Source organism: Poecile atricapillus (assembly GCF_030490865.1).
Source record: "Poecile atricapillus isolate bPoeAtr1 chromosome 35 unlocalized genomic scaffold, bPoeAtr1.hap1 SUPER_35_unloc_1, whole genome shotgun sequence".
NCBI lineage: Eukaryota > Metazoa > Chordata > Aves > Passeriformes > Paridae > Poecile > Poecile atricapillus.
Genome location: NW_026708988.1, coordinates 158,024 through 172,213, shown reverse-complemented (window position 1 = coordinate 172,213; position 14,190 = coordinate 158,024). Strand labels below are relative to the sequence as shown.

The 14,190-nt window shown below is 49.5% G+C and overlaps 1 protein-coding gene across 1 annotated transcript; it reads right to left on the bottom strand.

Annotated features, from left to right (window-relative positions):
* Positions 1–996: 996 nt before the first annotated feature.
* SARNP (SAP domain containing ribonucleoprotein) lies at positions 997–13,726 on the bottom strand. The gene is made up of 12 exons (XM_058828427.1): positions 13,664–13,726; positions 11,569–11,668; positions 11,398–11,444; positions 10,643–10,710; positions 9,431–9,482; positions 7,447–7,520; positions 6,235–6,263; positions 5,909–5,934; positions 4,936–5,004; positions 3,781–3,861; positions 2,602–2,672; positions 997–1,552 (listed from the first exon to the last, which is right to left on the bottom strand). The coding sequence occupies exons 1-11, from the start codon at positions 13,697–13,699 to the stop codon at positions 2,631–2,633; spliced, it is 624 nt and encodes a 207-aa protein (XP_058684410.1). The 5' UTR covers positions 13,700–13,726; the 3' UTR covers positions 997–1,552; positions 2,602–2,630.
* Between the last annotated feature and the right edge of the window lie 464 nt (positions 13,727–14,190).

Sequence of the window (14,190 nt, the reverse complement as noted above, 5' to 3'; positions counted from 1 at the left end):
ACGTAACAACCGCACACACTTAGCTCAACTGGCGCACGCAATTAGCGTAATGAGCACAATTAACGCGACGAACGAGCGCAATTAACGAACACAATGAGCGCTATTAACATAATGAAAGCGCGCAATTAACGCAAGGAGCGCACGCAATTAGCGCAAGGAGCGCAATTAACGCGACAAGCGCAATTAGCGCAACTAACACAACGAGCGCACGCAATTAACATAACGAACGCACACAATTAGCGTAACGAGTGCACGCAATTAGCGTAATGAGCGCAATCAGCGTAATTAATGCAACGAGCACACGCAATTAGCGCAAGGAGAGCAATTAACGTAACGAGCGCACGCAATTAGCGTAACAAGCCCAATTAACGTAACGAGCGCAATTAGCGCAACTAACGCAACGAGCGCACGCAATTAGCGTAACCAGCGCAATTAACGTAACGAGCGCACGCAATTAGCGTAACGAGCGCAACTAGCGTAACGAGGGCAATTAACGTAACGAGCGCACGTAATTAGCGTAACGAGCGCAATTAGCGTAACAAGCGCACGCAATTAGCGTAATGAGCGCAATTAACGCAACGAACGCAATGAGCGCAACGACCGCAATTAACGTAACGAGTGCACGCAATTAGCGTAATGAGCGCAATTAGCGCAACGAACGCAGTGGGCGTAGCCAACACAATTAATTATTTTCATTGCGTTAATTAAGGCGATGTAAATGAAGGAATGCAATTCCTGGAAAACCTCGGGAATTCCCAGAAAACCTCGGGAATTCCCGGAAAACCTCGGGAATTCCCAGAAAACCTCGGGAATTCCCGGAAAACCTCGGGAATTCCTGGATGAGCTCAAGGAAATGTGGAAAACTTCTGAGAAAATTGGGATTTAGCACCAAGAATTCCTGGAAATCCTCAAGGAAAACCTTGGGAATATCCCAGGGAAGGAGGGAATTCCAAAGGTTTTTTTCCCCCACAGCTCCGGCCCCGCATCCAAAGGCTCAGGGAAAAAAAACGGGATTTCCTTGGAAAAGGGAAGTTTTTTATTGGGAAATCTGGGATGAGAGGCAGCGCCCGACCCTTCCGAGGGAAAAACCGGGAAAATAGAAAAAACCGGGAATACAAAACCCGGCAGCGACCGGAACGCCGGGAAAATGGGAAAAAACGGGAAAAACAGGAAAAACGGGGAAAAAAACGGGAAAAAACCCGGAAAAAACGGGGAAAAATGGGAAAAAACGGGGAAAAATGGGAAAAAACTGAGTGAGGAGCCAGGGAGGCACCGGGATGTCCCTGGATCCTGAGGATTTTCAGGATGGGAAGGAGAATCCCGGGAATTTCCCGGAGTCTCTGAGGTTCCCGAGGGTGGGAACCGCTCGTGGAAAAGGAGAATTCCCAAAAAAATAAAATCTCTTGGCCTGGGAATGGCCCCAGAATTCCGGGAATGGCCCCGGCCCTGCTGCTCCCAACTCTCCGGGATGAGATTCCCGAAATTCCCGCTGGGAATTCCAAATCCTGGGAGCTCAGGTCTTCGACAGGGGAAGGGTTCAGGCAACGCCCACCTGGAAATCCAAGAAATCCCTGGAATTCCTGGCTCTGATTCCTGGGGAAGTTCCCAAAAATCCCACGGGATTGGGATCCCACGTTTCCCATCGGAGCTGCTCCCCCAAAATCCCTGGAAAAAGGGCTCCAAATCCCTGGGGAAACATTCCCAAAATCCCTGGGAAAAAGAGCCACGAATTCCTTGTAAAGCATCCCCCAAATCCCTGGAAAGATGTCCCCAAAATCCCTGGAAAAACAGCCCCAAAATCCCTGGGAAAATGTCCCCAAAATCCCTGGGAAAATGTCCCCAAAATCCCTGGAAAAACAGCTCCAAATCCCTGGAAAAATGACCCCAAAACCCTGGAAAACCATCCCCAAATTCCCTGGGAAAATGGCCATAAAATTCCTGGAAAAATGGTCCCAAAATCCCTGGGAAAATGTCCCCAAATTCCTGGAAAAACATCTCCAAAATCCTGGGAAAACAGCTCAAAAACCCCTGGAAAAATGGCCCCAAATTCCCTGGGAAAATGGCACCAAAATCCCTGGAAAAAGAGCTCCAAAATCCCTGGAAAAGCATCCCCAAAATCCCTGGGAAAATGGCCCCAAATTCCCTGGGAAAATGGTCCCAAAATCCCTGGGAAAATGGTCCCAAAATCCCTGGGAAAATGGTCCCAAAATCCCTGGAAAACATCCCCAAATTCCCTGGGAAAACAGCTCAAAAAACCCTGGAAAAATGGCCCCAAATTCCCTGGGAAAATGGCACCAAAATCCCTGGAAAAATGCCCCCAAAATCCTGAAAAACCACCCCAAATCCCTGGAGAAATGGCCCCAAATCCCTGGAAAAATGGCCCCAAAATTCCTGGAAAAACCCCCCCAGATCCCTGGGAAAAGCATCCCCAGAATCCCTGGAAAAATGCCCCCAAAATCCTGGAAAACCACCCCAAAATCCCTGGAAAAACCCCGAGATTTTGGGAATCGTGCCCAGGATTTGGGAATTCCCTGTGGGGGGGGAGGGGAGGGCTGGGAATTCCATGGAAAATCGGGAATGAGGGAGAAGGGGGATCCTGACCTGAGGAGAGCGCGGAGCTCCAGAGCGGCTCAGACGATCCCAAACCTTTCCGCCCTTTTCCGCTTCTTTGCCTGGATTTGGGAATGGCCAAAAAAAAAGGGAAAATTCCCTCAATCCCTGCGGGAGAATCCTGGGAATTCTGGGGCTGGGAATGGGGGAATTCCCGATGCTGAAGGGGGGGAAAATCCTGGGATTTGGGGCGGGGTTTTCCCGAGGAAATGAGGCAGAAAGGAGAGAGGATTCCAAGTCATGAATTCCTGGGAAAACGGCCCCAAATCCATGGAAAAACGGCCTCAAAATCCATGGAAAAACAGCCCTGGAATTCCTGGAAAAATGGCTCCTAAATTCCTGGGGAAATGGTCCCAAATTCCATGGAAAAACAGCCCGGGAATTCCTGGGAAAACGGCCCCAAATCCATGGAAAAACGGCCTCAAAATCCATGGAAAAACAGCCCTGGAATTCCTGGAAAAATGGCTCCTAAATTCCTGGGGAAATGGTCCCAAAATCCATGGAAAAACAGCCCTGGAATTCCTGGGAAAACGGCCCCAAATCCATGGAAAAACGGCCTCAAAATCCATGGAAAAACAGCCCTGGAATTCCTGGAAAAATGGTTCCTAAATTCCTGGGGAAATGGTCCCAAATTCATGGAAAAATCAGACCTGAAATCCATGGAAAAATGGCCCCTAAACTCCTGGGAAAAGGCCCCTAAATCCATGGAAAATTCCCCCAAATCCATGGAAAACCTCCCCAAATCCATGGAAAACCCACCTAAATCCATGAAAACCCACCTAAATCCATGAAAAATTCCTCTAAATCCATGGAAAATTCACTTAAATCCATGAAAAATTCCCCCAAATCCATGGAAAACCCACTTAAATCTATGGAAAACTCATCTAAATCCATGGAAAATGCTCCTAAATCAACGGAAAACCTTCCCAAATCCATGGAAAATTCCTCTAAATCCATGGAAAACTCACTTAAATCCATGGAAAATTCCCCTAAATCCAAGGAAAACCTCCCCAAATCCATGGAAAACGTCCCCAAATCCCTGGGTGCCCCAGGGGTTGGGAATTGGGAAGTGTTTTTGGGGATTCCCGGGAATCCCGGCCCCAAATCCCGGGAATCCCGGCCCCAAATCCCGGGAATCCCAGCCCCAAATCCCGGGAATCGCGGCCCCACCTCGGAGTCCTCGGCGGCTCCGGCCCCGGTGACGATCCCGAACCTTTCCTTCCTCTTCTTGAGCTTCTCGTCCTCCTCGCTCTGGGAACGGCACCGGAGTCGGGCCCGGAACGCCGGGAAACCCCTTCCCGAAAATCCCGAAATTCCCAAAATTCCCCTTCCCAAAAATCCCAAAATTCCCAAAATTCCCCTTCCCGAAAATCCCAGGATTCACGAAATTCCCCTTCCCAAAAATCCCAAAATTCCCCTTCCTGAAAGTCCCAAAATTCCCCTTCCCAAAAATTCCGAAATTCCCAAAATTCCCCTTCCCGAAAATCCCACAATTCCCGAAATTCCCCTTCCCAAAAATCCCGAAATTCCCAAAATTCCCCTTCCCAAAAATCCCGAAATTCCCCTTCCCGAAAATCCCAAAATTCCCCTTCCTGAAATTCCCAAAATTCCTGAAATTCCCCTTCCCAAAAATCCCAAAATTCCCAAAATTCCCCTTCCCAAAAATCCCAAAATTCCCGAAATTCCCCTTCCCGAAAATCCCAAAATTCCCCTTCCTGAAATTCCCAAAATTCCTGAAATTCCCCTTCCCAAAAATCCCAAAATTCCCCTTCCCAAAAATCCCAGCATTCCCGAAATTCCCCTTCCCAAAAATCCCAAAATTCCCGAAATTTCCCTTCCTGAAATTCCCAAAATTCCCGAAATTCCCCTTCCTGAAATTCCCAAAATTACCAAAAAATCCCTTCCCAAAAATCCCCCAATTCCCAAAATTCCCTGTTCCCGAAATTCCCTGTTCCCAAAAATCCCACAATTCCCAAAAATCAAACAAAACTCCCAAAACAAAATTCCCAAAAATCCCCATTCCCCAAAATCCCCCAAAATTCCCCAAAATCCCCATTCCCTAAAAACCAAAATTCCACAAACCCCCAATTTCCAAAAGAAAATTCCCTAAAAACCAAAATTCCCCAAAAAATCCCATTCCCAAAATCCCAAATTCCCAAAAACCCCAAAATTCCACCAAAAAAAAATTCCCAAAAACCCCCAAAATTCCCAAAACAAAATTCCCAAAATCCGGGCAGGGCGGAGCCACCGGGGCTGGAAAATGTTGGAATTTTGGGATTTGGGATTCTGGGAATTCCAGGAATTCCGGGAATTCCCGGTTCTCACCTTCTTGGAGAGGGAGGAGACGTTGAGGCCGAACCTCTGGGCCCTTTCCTTGAGCTTTTCCAGGTTTATCTGGGAAAAGGAAATTCGGGATTTGGGGATTTGGGATCCTCGGCCGGGCCCCGAATTCCAAAGGGGAAAAATTCCGGAAGAAATTCCCGGAAAATTCCGCAGGGCTGGGGGGTTTTTCTGCGGGATTTTGGGGAATTCCAGCCCAAAATTCCAGCCCTGATCCCAAAATTCCAACTGAGATCCCAAAATTCCAACTCCTGATCCCAAAATTCCAGCCCTGATCCCAAAATTCCTGCTAAGATCCCAAAATTCCAGCCCTGATCCCAAAATTCCCACTCCTGATCCCAAAATTCCTGCTAAGATCCCAAAATTCCAACTCCTGATCCCAAAATTCCTGCTAAGATCCCAAAATTCCAACTGAGATCCCATAATTCCAACTCCTGATCCCAAAATTCCTGCTAAGATCCCAAAATTCCAACTGAGATCCCAAAATTCCAGCCCTGATTCCAAAATTCCAACTGAGATCCCAAAATTCCAACCCCTGATCCCAAAATTCCCAATCCCAATCCCAAAATTCCAACTCATGATCTCAAAATTCCAACTGAGATCCCAAAATTCCCACTCCTGATCCCAAAATTCCAGCCCTGATCCCAAAATTCCAACTGAGATCCCAAAATTCCAACTGAGATCCCAAAATTCCCACTCCTGATCCCAAAATTCCCACTCCTGATCCCAAAATTCCAGCCCTGATCCCAAAATTCCCAATCCCAATCCCAAAATTCCAACTCATGATCTCAAAATTCCAACCCCTGATCCCAAAATTCCGGGTTTGACCCTAAAATTCCAGCCCTGATCCCAAAATTCCCACTCCTGATCCCAAAATTCCACCTCAGCTCCCCCCCAGAATTCCCCAAATCCCGGTGCAATTCCCGGAATTCCTGCCAGCATTCCCAGTTTTCCTCACCGTGGGTTTGGAGTCTGCCGAGAGCCCTGGGAAAAGGAGGAAAATTCCCATCAGGAATCGACCAAAATTCCCGGATTTCCCCCCAGGAATTGGGAAAAAAATCCCAAAATTCCAGCCCCGGCTTCTCTTTGGGATCCTTGGGTGGAATTCCAGGAAAATCCCAATCCTGGATTTTTTTGGGATGAGAAATCCCAGGGAAATCCGGGATAATTTGGGTTCATTTCCTGAGAAATCCCGGAATTCCCGCTCTTGGAAAAGTGGGAAAAGGGGAATTTGTCATTCCAGGGAATCCAGAATTCCGGGAATTTCCGGATCCTTCTCCGCACCTTTCGTGGGAATTGTGGCCAAGCCGAACCTGTGGGAATGGAAAAAATGGGAATTAGGGTGGGAATTCTGGGATCAGGCCCAGAATTTTGGGAATTAGGGATGAATTCCCAAAAAATTCATGGATTCACAGAAAATCCCACCAAAAAAATCCCCAAAACTCCTCAAAAAATTCCAAAGAAAACTCAAAAAATCAAAAAAAAATCCCAAAAAACCCTCAAAGAATTCCAAAGAAAACCCAAAAAAATCCCCAAAAAATCCCCAAAAAACCCTCAAGAAATCCCCAAAAAATCCCAAAAAATCCCAAATCCGCCCAAAATCCCACAAAATTCAAAAATATCCCACAAACCCCTCAAGAAATCCCAAAATCCCCCCCAAAATTCCCAAAAATCCATAAAAAAATCCCACAAAAAAATCCTAAAAAACCCCAAAAAACTCCGAAAAAAATCTCCCAAAAAATCCCCAAAAAATCCCCAAAAAATCCCAAAAAACCCTCAAGAAATCCCAAAAAAATCCCAAAAAATCCCAAATCCGCCCAAAATCCCATGAAATCAAAAAAATCCCACAAACCCCTCAAGAAATCGCTAAAAAACCAAAAAATCCCCCCAAAAAATCCCAAAAATCCATAAAAAATCCCACCAAAAAAAATCCTAAAAAAACCCAAAAAAATCCCAAAAAAATCCCCCAAAAAATCCCAAAAAAATCCCAAAAATCCCAAAAAAATCCCAAAAATCCCAAAAAAATCCAAAAAAAACCCGACAAAATCCCAAAAACAACCAAAATCTCCCAAATCCCCATAAAATAAAAATAAATCCCAGAAAACCCCTCAAAAAATCCCAAAACCCCCCCACAAATCCCAAAAAAATCCCCCAAAATCCCATGAAATCCTAAAAAATCCCCAAAACCCCTCAAAAAATTCCCATAAAACCCCAAAACTCCCCCAAAATCCCCAAAAAATCCCAGAAAAAAACATAAAAGATCCCAAAAAAACCCCAAAAAAATAATAATAAAAAAAAATCCCAAAACCCCCCCAAAAAATCCTCAAAAAATAAAAAAAAATTCCAAAAAATCCCAAAAAAATCCCAAAAAATCCCCAAAAAATCCAAAAAAATTCCAAAAAAAATCCCAAAAATCCCAGAAAATTAAAAAAAAATTCCCAGAAAATTCCAGGAATCCCAGAAAGTTCCAGAAAATCCCAGGAATTCCCAGCTCACCGCGCCGCCCGCGCCGCCTTCTTGCTCTCGAGGCTGACGGGAACGTTGAAACGCTCGGCTCGCTTCTGCATCCGCTGGAAAAACGGGAATTCCCAGGGAAAAATGGGATTTTAGGGGGGAAATTTGGGATTTAGGGGGGAAATTTGGGATTTTAGGGAGGAAATTGGGATTTTAGGGGGGAAATTGGGATTTTAGGGGGGAAATTTGGGATTTTAGGGAGGAAATTGGGATTTTAGGGGGGAAATTTGGGATTTTAGGGGGGAAATTTGGGATTTTAGGGGGGGAAATTGGGATTTTAGGAGGGAAATTGGGATTTTAGGGGGGAAATTGGGATTTTAGGGGGGAAATTTGGGATTTTAGGGGGGGAAATTGGGATTTTAGGGGGGAAATTGGGATTTTAGGGGGGAAATTGGGATTTTAGGGGGGAAATTGGGATTTTAGGGGGGAAATTTGGGATTTTAGGAGGGAAATTGGGATTTTAGGGGGGAAATTGGGATTTTAGCGGGGAAATTGGGATTTTAGGGGGGAAATTTGGGATTTTAGGGAGAAAATTTGGGATTTTAGGGGGGGAAATTGGGATTTTAGGGGGGGAATTTGGGATTTTAGAGAGAAAATTTGGGATTTTAGGGAGGGAAATTGGGATTTTAGGGGGGGAATTTGGGATTTTAGGGGGGAAATTTGGGATTTTAGGGAGGAAATTGGGATTTTAGGGGGGAAATTTGAGATTTTAGGGGGGAAATTGGGATTTTAGGGGGGAAATTTGAGATTTTAGGGGGGAAATTGGGATTTTAGGGGGAAAATTTGCGATTTTAGGGGGGGAAATTTGGGATTTAAGGGGGGGAAATTGGGATTTTAGGGGGGAAATTGGGATTTTAGGGGGAGAAATCGGGATTTTAGGGGGGAAATTGGGATTTAGGGGGGGAAATTGGGATTTTAGAGAGAAAATTTGGGATTTTAGGGGGGGAAATTTGGGATTTTAGAGAGAAAATTTGGGATTTTAGGGGGGGAAATTGGGATTTTAGGGAGGAAATTGGGATTTTAGGGGGGGAAATTTGGGATTTTAGGGGGGAAATTGGGATTTTAGGGAGGAAATTTGGGATTTAGGGGGGAAATTTGGGATTTTAGGGGGGAAAAATGGGATTTTAGGGGGGGAAATCGGGATTTTAGGGGGGGAATTTGGGATTTTAGGGGGGAAATTGGGATTTTAGGGGGGAAATTGGGATTTTAGGGGGGAAATTGGGATTTTAGAGAGAAAATTTGGGATTTTAGGGGGGGAAATTGGGATTTTAGGGGGGAAATTGGGATTTTAGGGGGGGAAATTGGGATTTTAGGGGGGAAATTGGGATTTTAGAGAGAAAATTTGGGATTTTAGAGAGAAAATTTGGGATTTTAAGGGGGGAAATTGGGATTTTAGGGGGGAAATTGGGATTTTAGGGGGGAAATTGGGATTTTAGGGGGGAAATTGGGATTTTAGGGGGGAAATTGGGATTTTAGGGGGGAAATTGGGATTTTAGGGGGGAAATTGGGATTTTATGGGGGGAAAATGGGATTTTCCAGGGGAAAAAATGGGGATTTTCCAAGGGAAAACTGAGATTTTTCCAGGGGAAAATTTGGGATTTTCCAAGGAAGAAAATTTGGGATTTTTCCAGGGGGAAAATTGGGATGGGGAAAAGAAAGAAAATAAGTGGGAAAAAGAGAAAAAAAACCGGGAAAAGAAGGAAAAGGAATGTGGAAAAAATTTGGAATAAAGGGGGGGAAAAGGAAGGAGAATCAAGGTGGGAAAAAGAAGGAAAAAAGTGGGAAAAGGAAAGAAAAAAGGTGAGGAAAGGTGGGAATTCCACCCCAAAATCCAAAAAATCTCAGTTTTCCTGGAATTTCCCCATCCCAGGAGGTTCCAGCCTGGTCTGGGATGATTCCAAGGCTGGAAAAATTCCCAAAAAATCCCCCTGGAAGCTCCTGGAAAATCGGGATCAGGGAATTTTACCTCCATCTGGGAGATTTCCGAGGAGATTTTCACCACTTTCTTCTCCTGGATCCTGGAAAAAAAATTGGGAAAAAATCAGGGATGCTCCAGAGGCTGCTCCAGGTGGGATTTTTTTGGGATCTGCTCCCATTCCCGAGGATTTGGGGATTTTTCCTTGGGATTTGGAGGCTTGGGAAAGCTCAGAGAGGAATTTGGGGAATTTTTGGGGTGAGGGAAAAATCACCTGGATTCCCTTGGGAATTGGGATTGGAGGGAAAAGAATTCCAGGGAAGGGATGGGGATGCCCCCAAGAATTGGGAATGGGAATGAAAGTTCAGGAAGAGCCCGGCTGGAGGCTCCAAAATCCCAAATTTCCTTCGGGAATTCCCTGGGGGAGGGAATTGTTTGTTTTCCTGTGGGAATTCCCTGTTTTCCTGTGGGAAAGAATTCCCAGTTTTCCTGTGAGAATTCCTTGATTTCTGTGGGAAAGAATTCCCAGTTTTCCTGAGGGAATTCCCTCATTTCCTGAGGAAAAGAATTCCCAGTCTTCCTGTGGGAATTCCCTGTTTTCCTGTGGGAATTCCCTGTTTTCCTGTGGGAAAGAATTCCCAGTTTTCCTGTGGGAATTCCCTGTTTTCCTGTGGGAGACAATTCCCAGTCTTCCCATGGGAATTCCCTGATTTCTTGTGGGAATTCCCTGATTTCTGTGGGAAAGAATTCCCAGTTTTCCTGAGGGAATTCCTTGATTTCTGTGGGAAAAAATTCCCAGTTTTCTTGAGGGAATTCCCTGATTTCCTGAGACAATTCCCTGTTTTCCTGTGGGAAAGAATTCCTGGTTTTCCTGAGGGAATTCCCTGATTTCCTGAGAGAATTCCCAGTTCTCCTGTGGGAAAGAATTCCCAGTTTTCCTGAAGGAATTCCCTGATTTCCTGAGAGAATTCCCTGATTTCCTGTGGGAAAGAATTCCCATTTTTCCTGAAGGAATTCCCTGATTTCCTGAAGGAATTCCCAGTTCTCCTGTGGGAAAGAATTCCCAGTCTTCCTGAAGGAATTCCCTGATTTCCTGAAGGAATTCCCAGTTCTCCTGTGGGAATTTCCCCCCAAAGATCCCAGGGACGTTCCCAAATCCAGGGAATCCCAAATCCAGGGAATCCCAGCCCCAGATCCGAGCCCAGGACCCCCAATCCCCCCTTCCCAGCCCCTCATTCCCGAGGTTTTCCCGGGAATTCTCACACATCAGGCGTCTTCACCGGCGCCTCCTCCACCTTCACGGGCGGCTCCGGCGCCTTCGGCTCCTCCTCCTGCAAATCCATGGAAAATCCATGGAAAATCCATGGAAAATCCATCAAATCCACCCCAGCCCGAGGCCATTCCCAAGGAAAAATCCACGATCCAGCCCCAAAATTCCCGGATTTCTGCGTGGAGTGACCCCAGGAGGAGCCTGGGATGCAAATTCCTGATTTTTCCGAGCTCTAGGAAGTCTGGGATGCAGGAGTTGGGAATAATTCCCCATCCTGAATATTCCATGGGAAAATCCACAATTTCCTTCACCTGCCCAGCGGGAAAAATCCATTCCCGAGGTTTTCTTGGCAAAAAATTCCTTTTCCAGGCGGGATTTCTTCCCAAAAATCCCAAAATTTCCTCTTTTCCTGGAATTCCCCCGTCCCACGTGGCCCCAGCCTGGCCTGGGAGAACCCCAGGGATGAGGAATCCTTTGGGAATTCTGTTCCAGGCGGGAATCCCATCCCAAAATCCCACAAATTCCCGCTTTTTCCAGCATTCCTACATTCCAAATCTCAAACCCAAAAATTTGGATCCCAAAGATTCCCCCATCCAGAATTCCCAAGCACCAAATCCAACCGATTTAAGCCCAAAAAAAAAGCAGGAAAATGATTTAAATTCCACAGGCTGTTGGAATGTGTTGGAATTCTGCCTCATTCCCACCCTGAACCCCTCGGAAAACCGGGATTATCCCAAAAAATTCCCACCTCAATCTCTTCTCCCAGCACATCCTCCTCGTTGGGCTCTTCCTCAGCTGGAAAAGAAAAACAGGGGAAGGTCAGAGAAGGGAAAAATCCTTGGGGAATCCCAGAAAAAGGCGGATTTTGCTGGAGAACGGGAATTCCAGGTGGGAATTCCGTGGGATTTGGAGCACCCACCGTGTTCCTCCAGGTATGCCTGGAGCCGATGGATCAGGTCCTGTTTGTTGCCTTTGGCTTCCAAGCCCCGGGCCAGGCACTCCTGCTTCAGCTCTGCCAGCTGGAAAACAGGGAATGGCAGCTGGGAATGTGGGAATTATCCTGGGAATTCGGGAATTACCCCGGGAATTCGGGAATTATCCCGGGAATTATCCAGGGAATGTCCCGGGAATCATTCCCGGCCCCTCCAAGGGGTCCCGGCCGGGGCAGGAGGAGCCCGGGGGCCGCCAGTGGTTCCTCTTCAGTCCCGGTTCCCCCTCAGCCCCGGTTCCCGGTTCTCCCTCAGTCCCGGTTCTCCCTCAGCCCCGGTTCCCGGTTCTCCCTCAGCCCCGGTTCTCTCTCAGCCCCGGTTCCCGGTTCTCCCTCAGCCCCGGTTCCCCCTCAGCCCCGGTTCCCGGTTCTCTCTCAGCCCCGGTTCTCTCTCAGCCCCGGTTCCCCTTCAGTCCCGGTTCTCCCTCAGCCCCGGTTCTCCCTCAGTCCTGGTTCTCTCTCAGCCCCGGTTCCCCTTCAGTCCCGGTTCTCCCTCAGCCCCGGTTCCCGGTTCTCCCTCAGCCCCGGCTTCCCTTCAGTCCCGGTTCTCCCTCAGCCCCAGTTCCCGGTTCTCCCTCAGCTCCGGTTCTCCCTCAGCCCCAGTTCCCGGTTCTCTCTCAGCCCCGGTTCTCCCTCAGCCCCGGTTCCCGGTTCTCTCTCAGCCCCGGTTCTCCCTCAGTCCCGGTTCCCCCTCAGCCCGGGTTCCCGGTTCTCCCTCAGCCCCGGTTCCCCTTCAGTCCCGGTTCTCCCTCAGCCCCGGTTCCCGGTTCTCCCTCAGCCCCGGTTCTCCCTCAGCCCCGGTTCTCCCTCAGTCCCGGTTCTCCCTCAGCCCCGGTTCCCCTTCAGTCCCGGTTCTCCCTCAGCCCCGGTTCCCGGTTCTCCCTCAGCCCCGGTTCTCCCTCAGCCCCAGTTCCCGGTTCTCTCTCAGCCCCGGTTCTCCCTCAGCCCCGGTCCCGGTTCTCCCTCAGCCCCGGTTCCCGGTTCTCCCTCAGCCCCGGTTCCCGGTTCTCCCTCAGTCCCGGTTCTCCCTCAGCCCCAGTTCCCGGTTCTCTCTCAGCCCCGGTTCTCCCTCAGCCCCGGTTCCCGGTTCTCTCTCAGCCCCGGTTCTCCCTCAGTCCCGGTTCCCCCTCAGCCCGGGTTCCCGGTTCTCCCTCAGCCCCGGTTCCCCTTCAGTCCCGGTTCTCCCTTTAGCCCCGGTTCCCGGTTCTCCCTCAGTCCCGGTTCTCCCTCAGCCCCGGTTCCCGGTTCTCCCTCAGCCCCGGTTCTCTCTCAGCCCCGGTTCTCCCTCAGTCCCGGTTCTCCCTCAGCCCCGGCTTCCCTTCAGTCCCAGTTCTCCCTCAGCCCCAGTTCCCCTTCAGTCCCGGTTCTCCCTCAGTCCCCGTTCTCCCTCAGCCCCGGTCCCCGGTTCTCTCTCAGCCCCGGTCCCGGTTCCCGCCCTCCTCCCGGTGCCCTCACGGTTCTCGTTCCTCCCGCGCTTCCCTCTGAGCCTCCTCCGGCTCCGGCTCCCCCTCACAGCCACGACTGCCCCGGGCCCCGGTTCCCGTTCCCGCCGCTCCCGGAGCCCTCAGAGCCTCCCCCGTTCCCGTTCCCGTTCTCCACCGCTCTCCCGGAGCCCTCAGAGCCTCCCCCGGGCCCCGGTTCCCGTTCCCGCCGCTCCCGGAGCCCTCAGAGCCTCCCCCGTTCCCGCTCCCGCTCCCGTTCCCGCCGCTCCCGGAGCCCTCAGAGCCTCCCCCGTTCCCGTTCCCGTTCCCGCCGCTCTCCGGGAGCCCTCAGAGCCTCCCCCGTTCCCGTTCCCGTTCCCGCCGCTCTCCCGGAGCCCTCAGAGCCCCGCCAGCCCCGGTTCCGCCCGCGCTCCCCTCACAGCCCCCGGCTCCGTTTCCCGCCGTTCCCCCACGCGCTCCCTCATCCGCAGCCGCTATCCCGACGCCGCCGCCGGGGCAGCCGCGGCTGCCGGGCTCTGTCCCCGGGCTCTGTCCCCGCGTTTCCCCCGCGCTTTCCCCGGGGCCGTTCCCGCTCCCGGCGGCACCTTCAGCTTGTGCAGCTCCACCGGCTCCGCCGCCATCTTGTCACCCCCGCCGCCGGCCCCGCCCCTCACGCCGCTCCGACCAATCAGCGCCGCGCGCCCCCGGCGGTCCCGCCCAAATCCGCCGCTCGCCATTGGTCAGCGCTGCCGTAGAAACCGCCTGTGATTGGTCTGTCGGGCGCTGGGGGCGGGGAGATTATGATTGACGTGGGTATAAACCAATGGGAGTAAGGAAATGTTAAGCAGAGACCAATGAAAAGAGAGGGCGGGAAACGCCGACTTCCGGGAGGTGTGGCCAAGGCCGGAGCGGGGCTCATTGAGGGACTCGGGTGGGATTAATTAATATTAATTAAGGCATTTCATTAAATTGTTGGTATTATTAAGTAGAGTTAGTTATTTATTATTCATTAGATCACGTTTTTATGTGTTTATTGTGCGTGGTTTTGTTATGTTTCTTGTGATGTTATTTATCAAAACGTGTTTTTGTTATGATTTGAGCTGTTTATTGTGTAATTATGAGGTAAAAATTG

What these genes read in the sequence shown, in the direction of transcription:
- SARNP (XM_058828427.1), bottom strand. Translation starts at nt 13,699, where the DNA reads ATGGCGGCGGAGCCGGTGGAGCTGCACAAGCTGAAG. An exon ending in GGCATACCTGGAGGAACACG is followed by an intron (nt 11,445 to 11,568) that starts GTGGGTGCTCCA and finishes TTTCTTTTCCAG; the next exon opens with CTGAGGAAGAGCCCAACGAG. An exon ending in AAGGCGGCGCGGGCGGCGCG is followed by an intron (nt 6,264 to 7,446) that starts GTGAGCTGGGAA and finishes CCATTCCCACAG; the next exon opens with GTTCGGCTTGGCCACAATTC.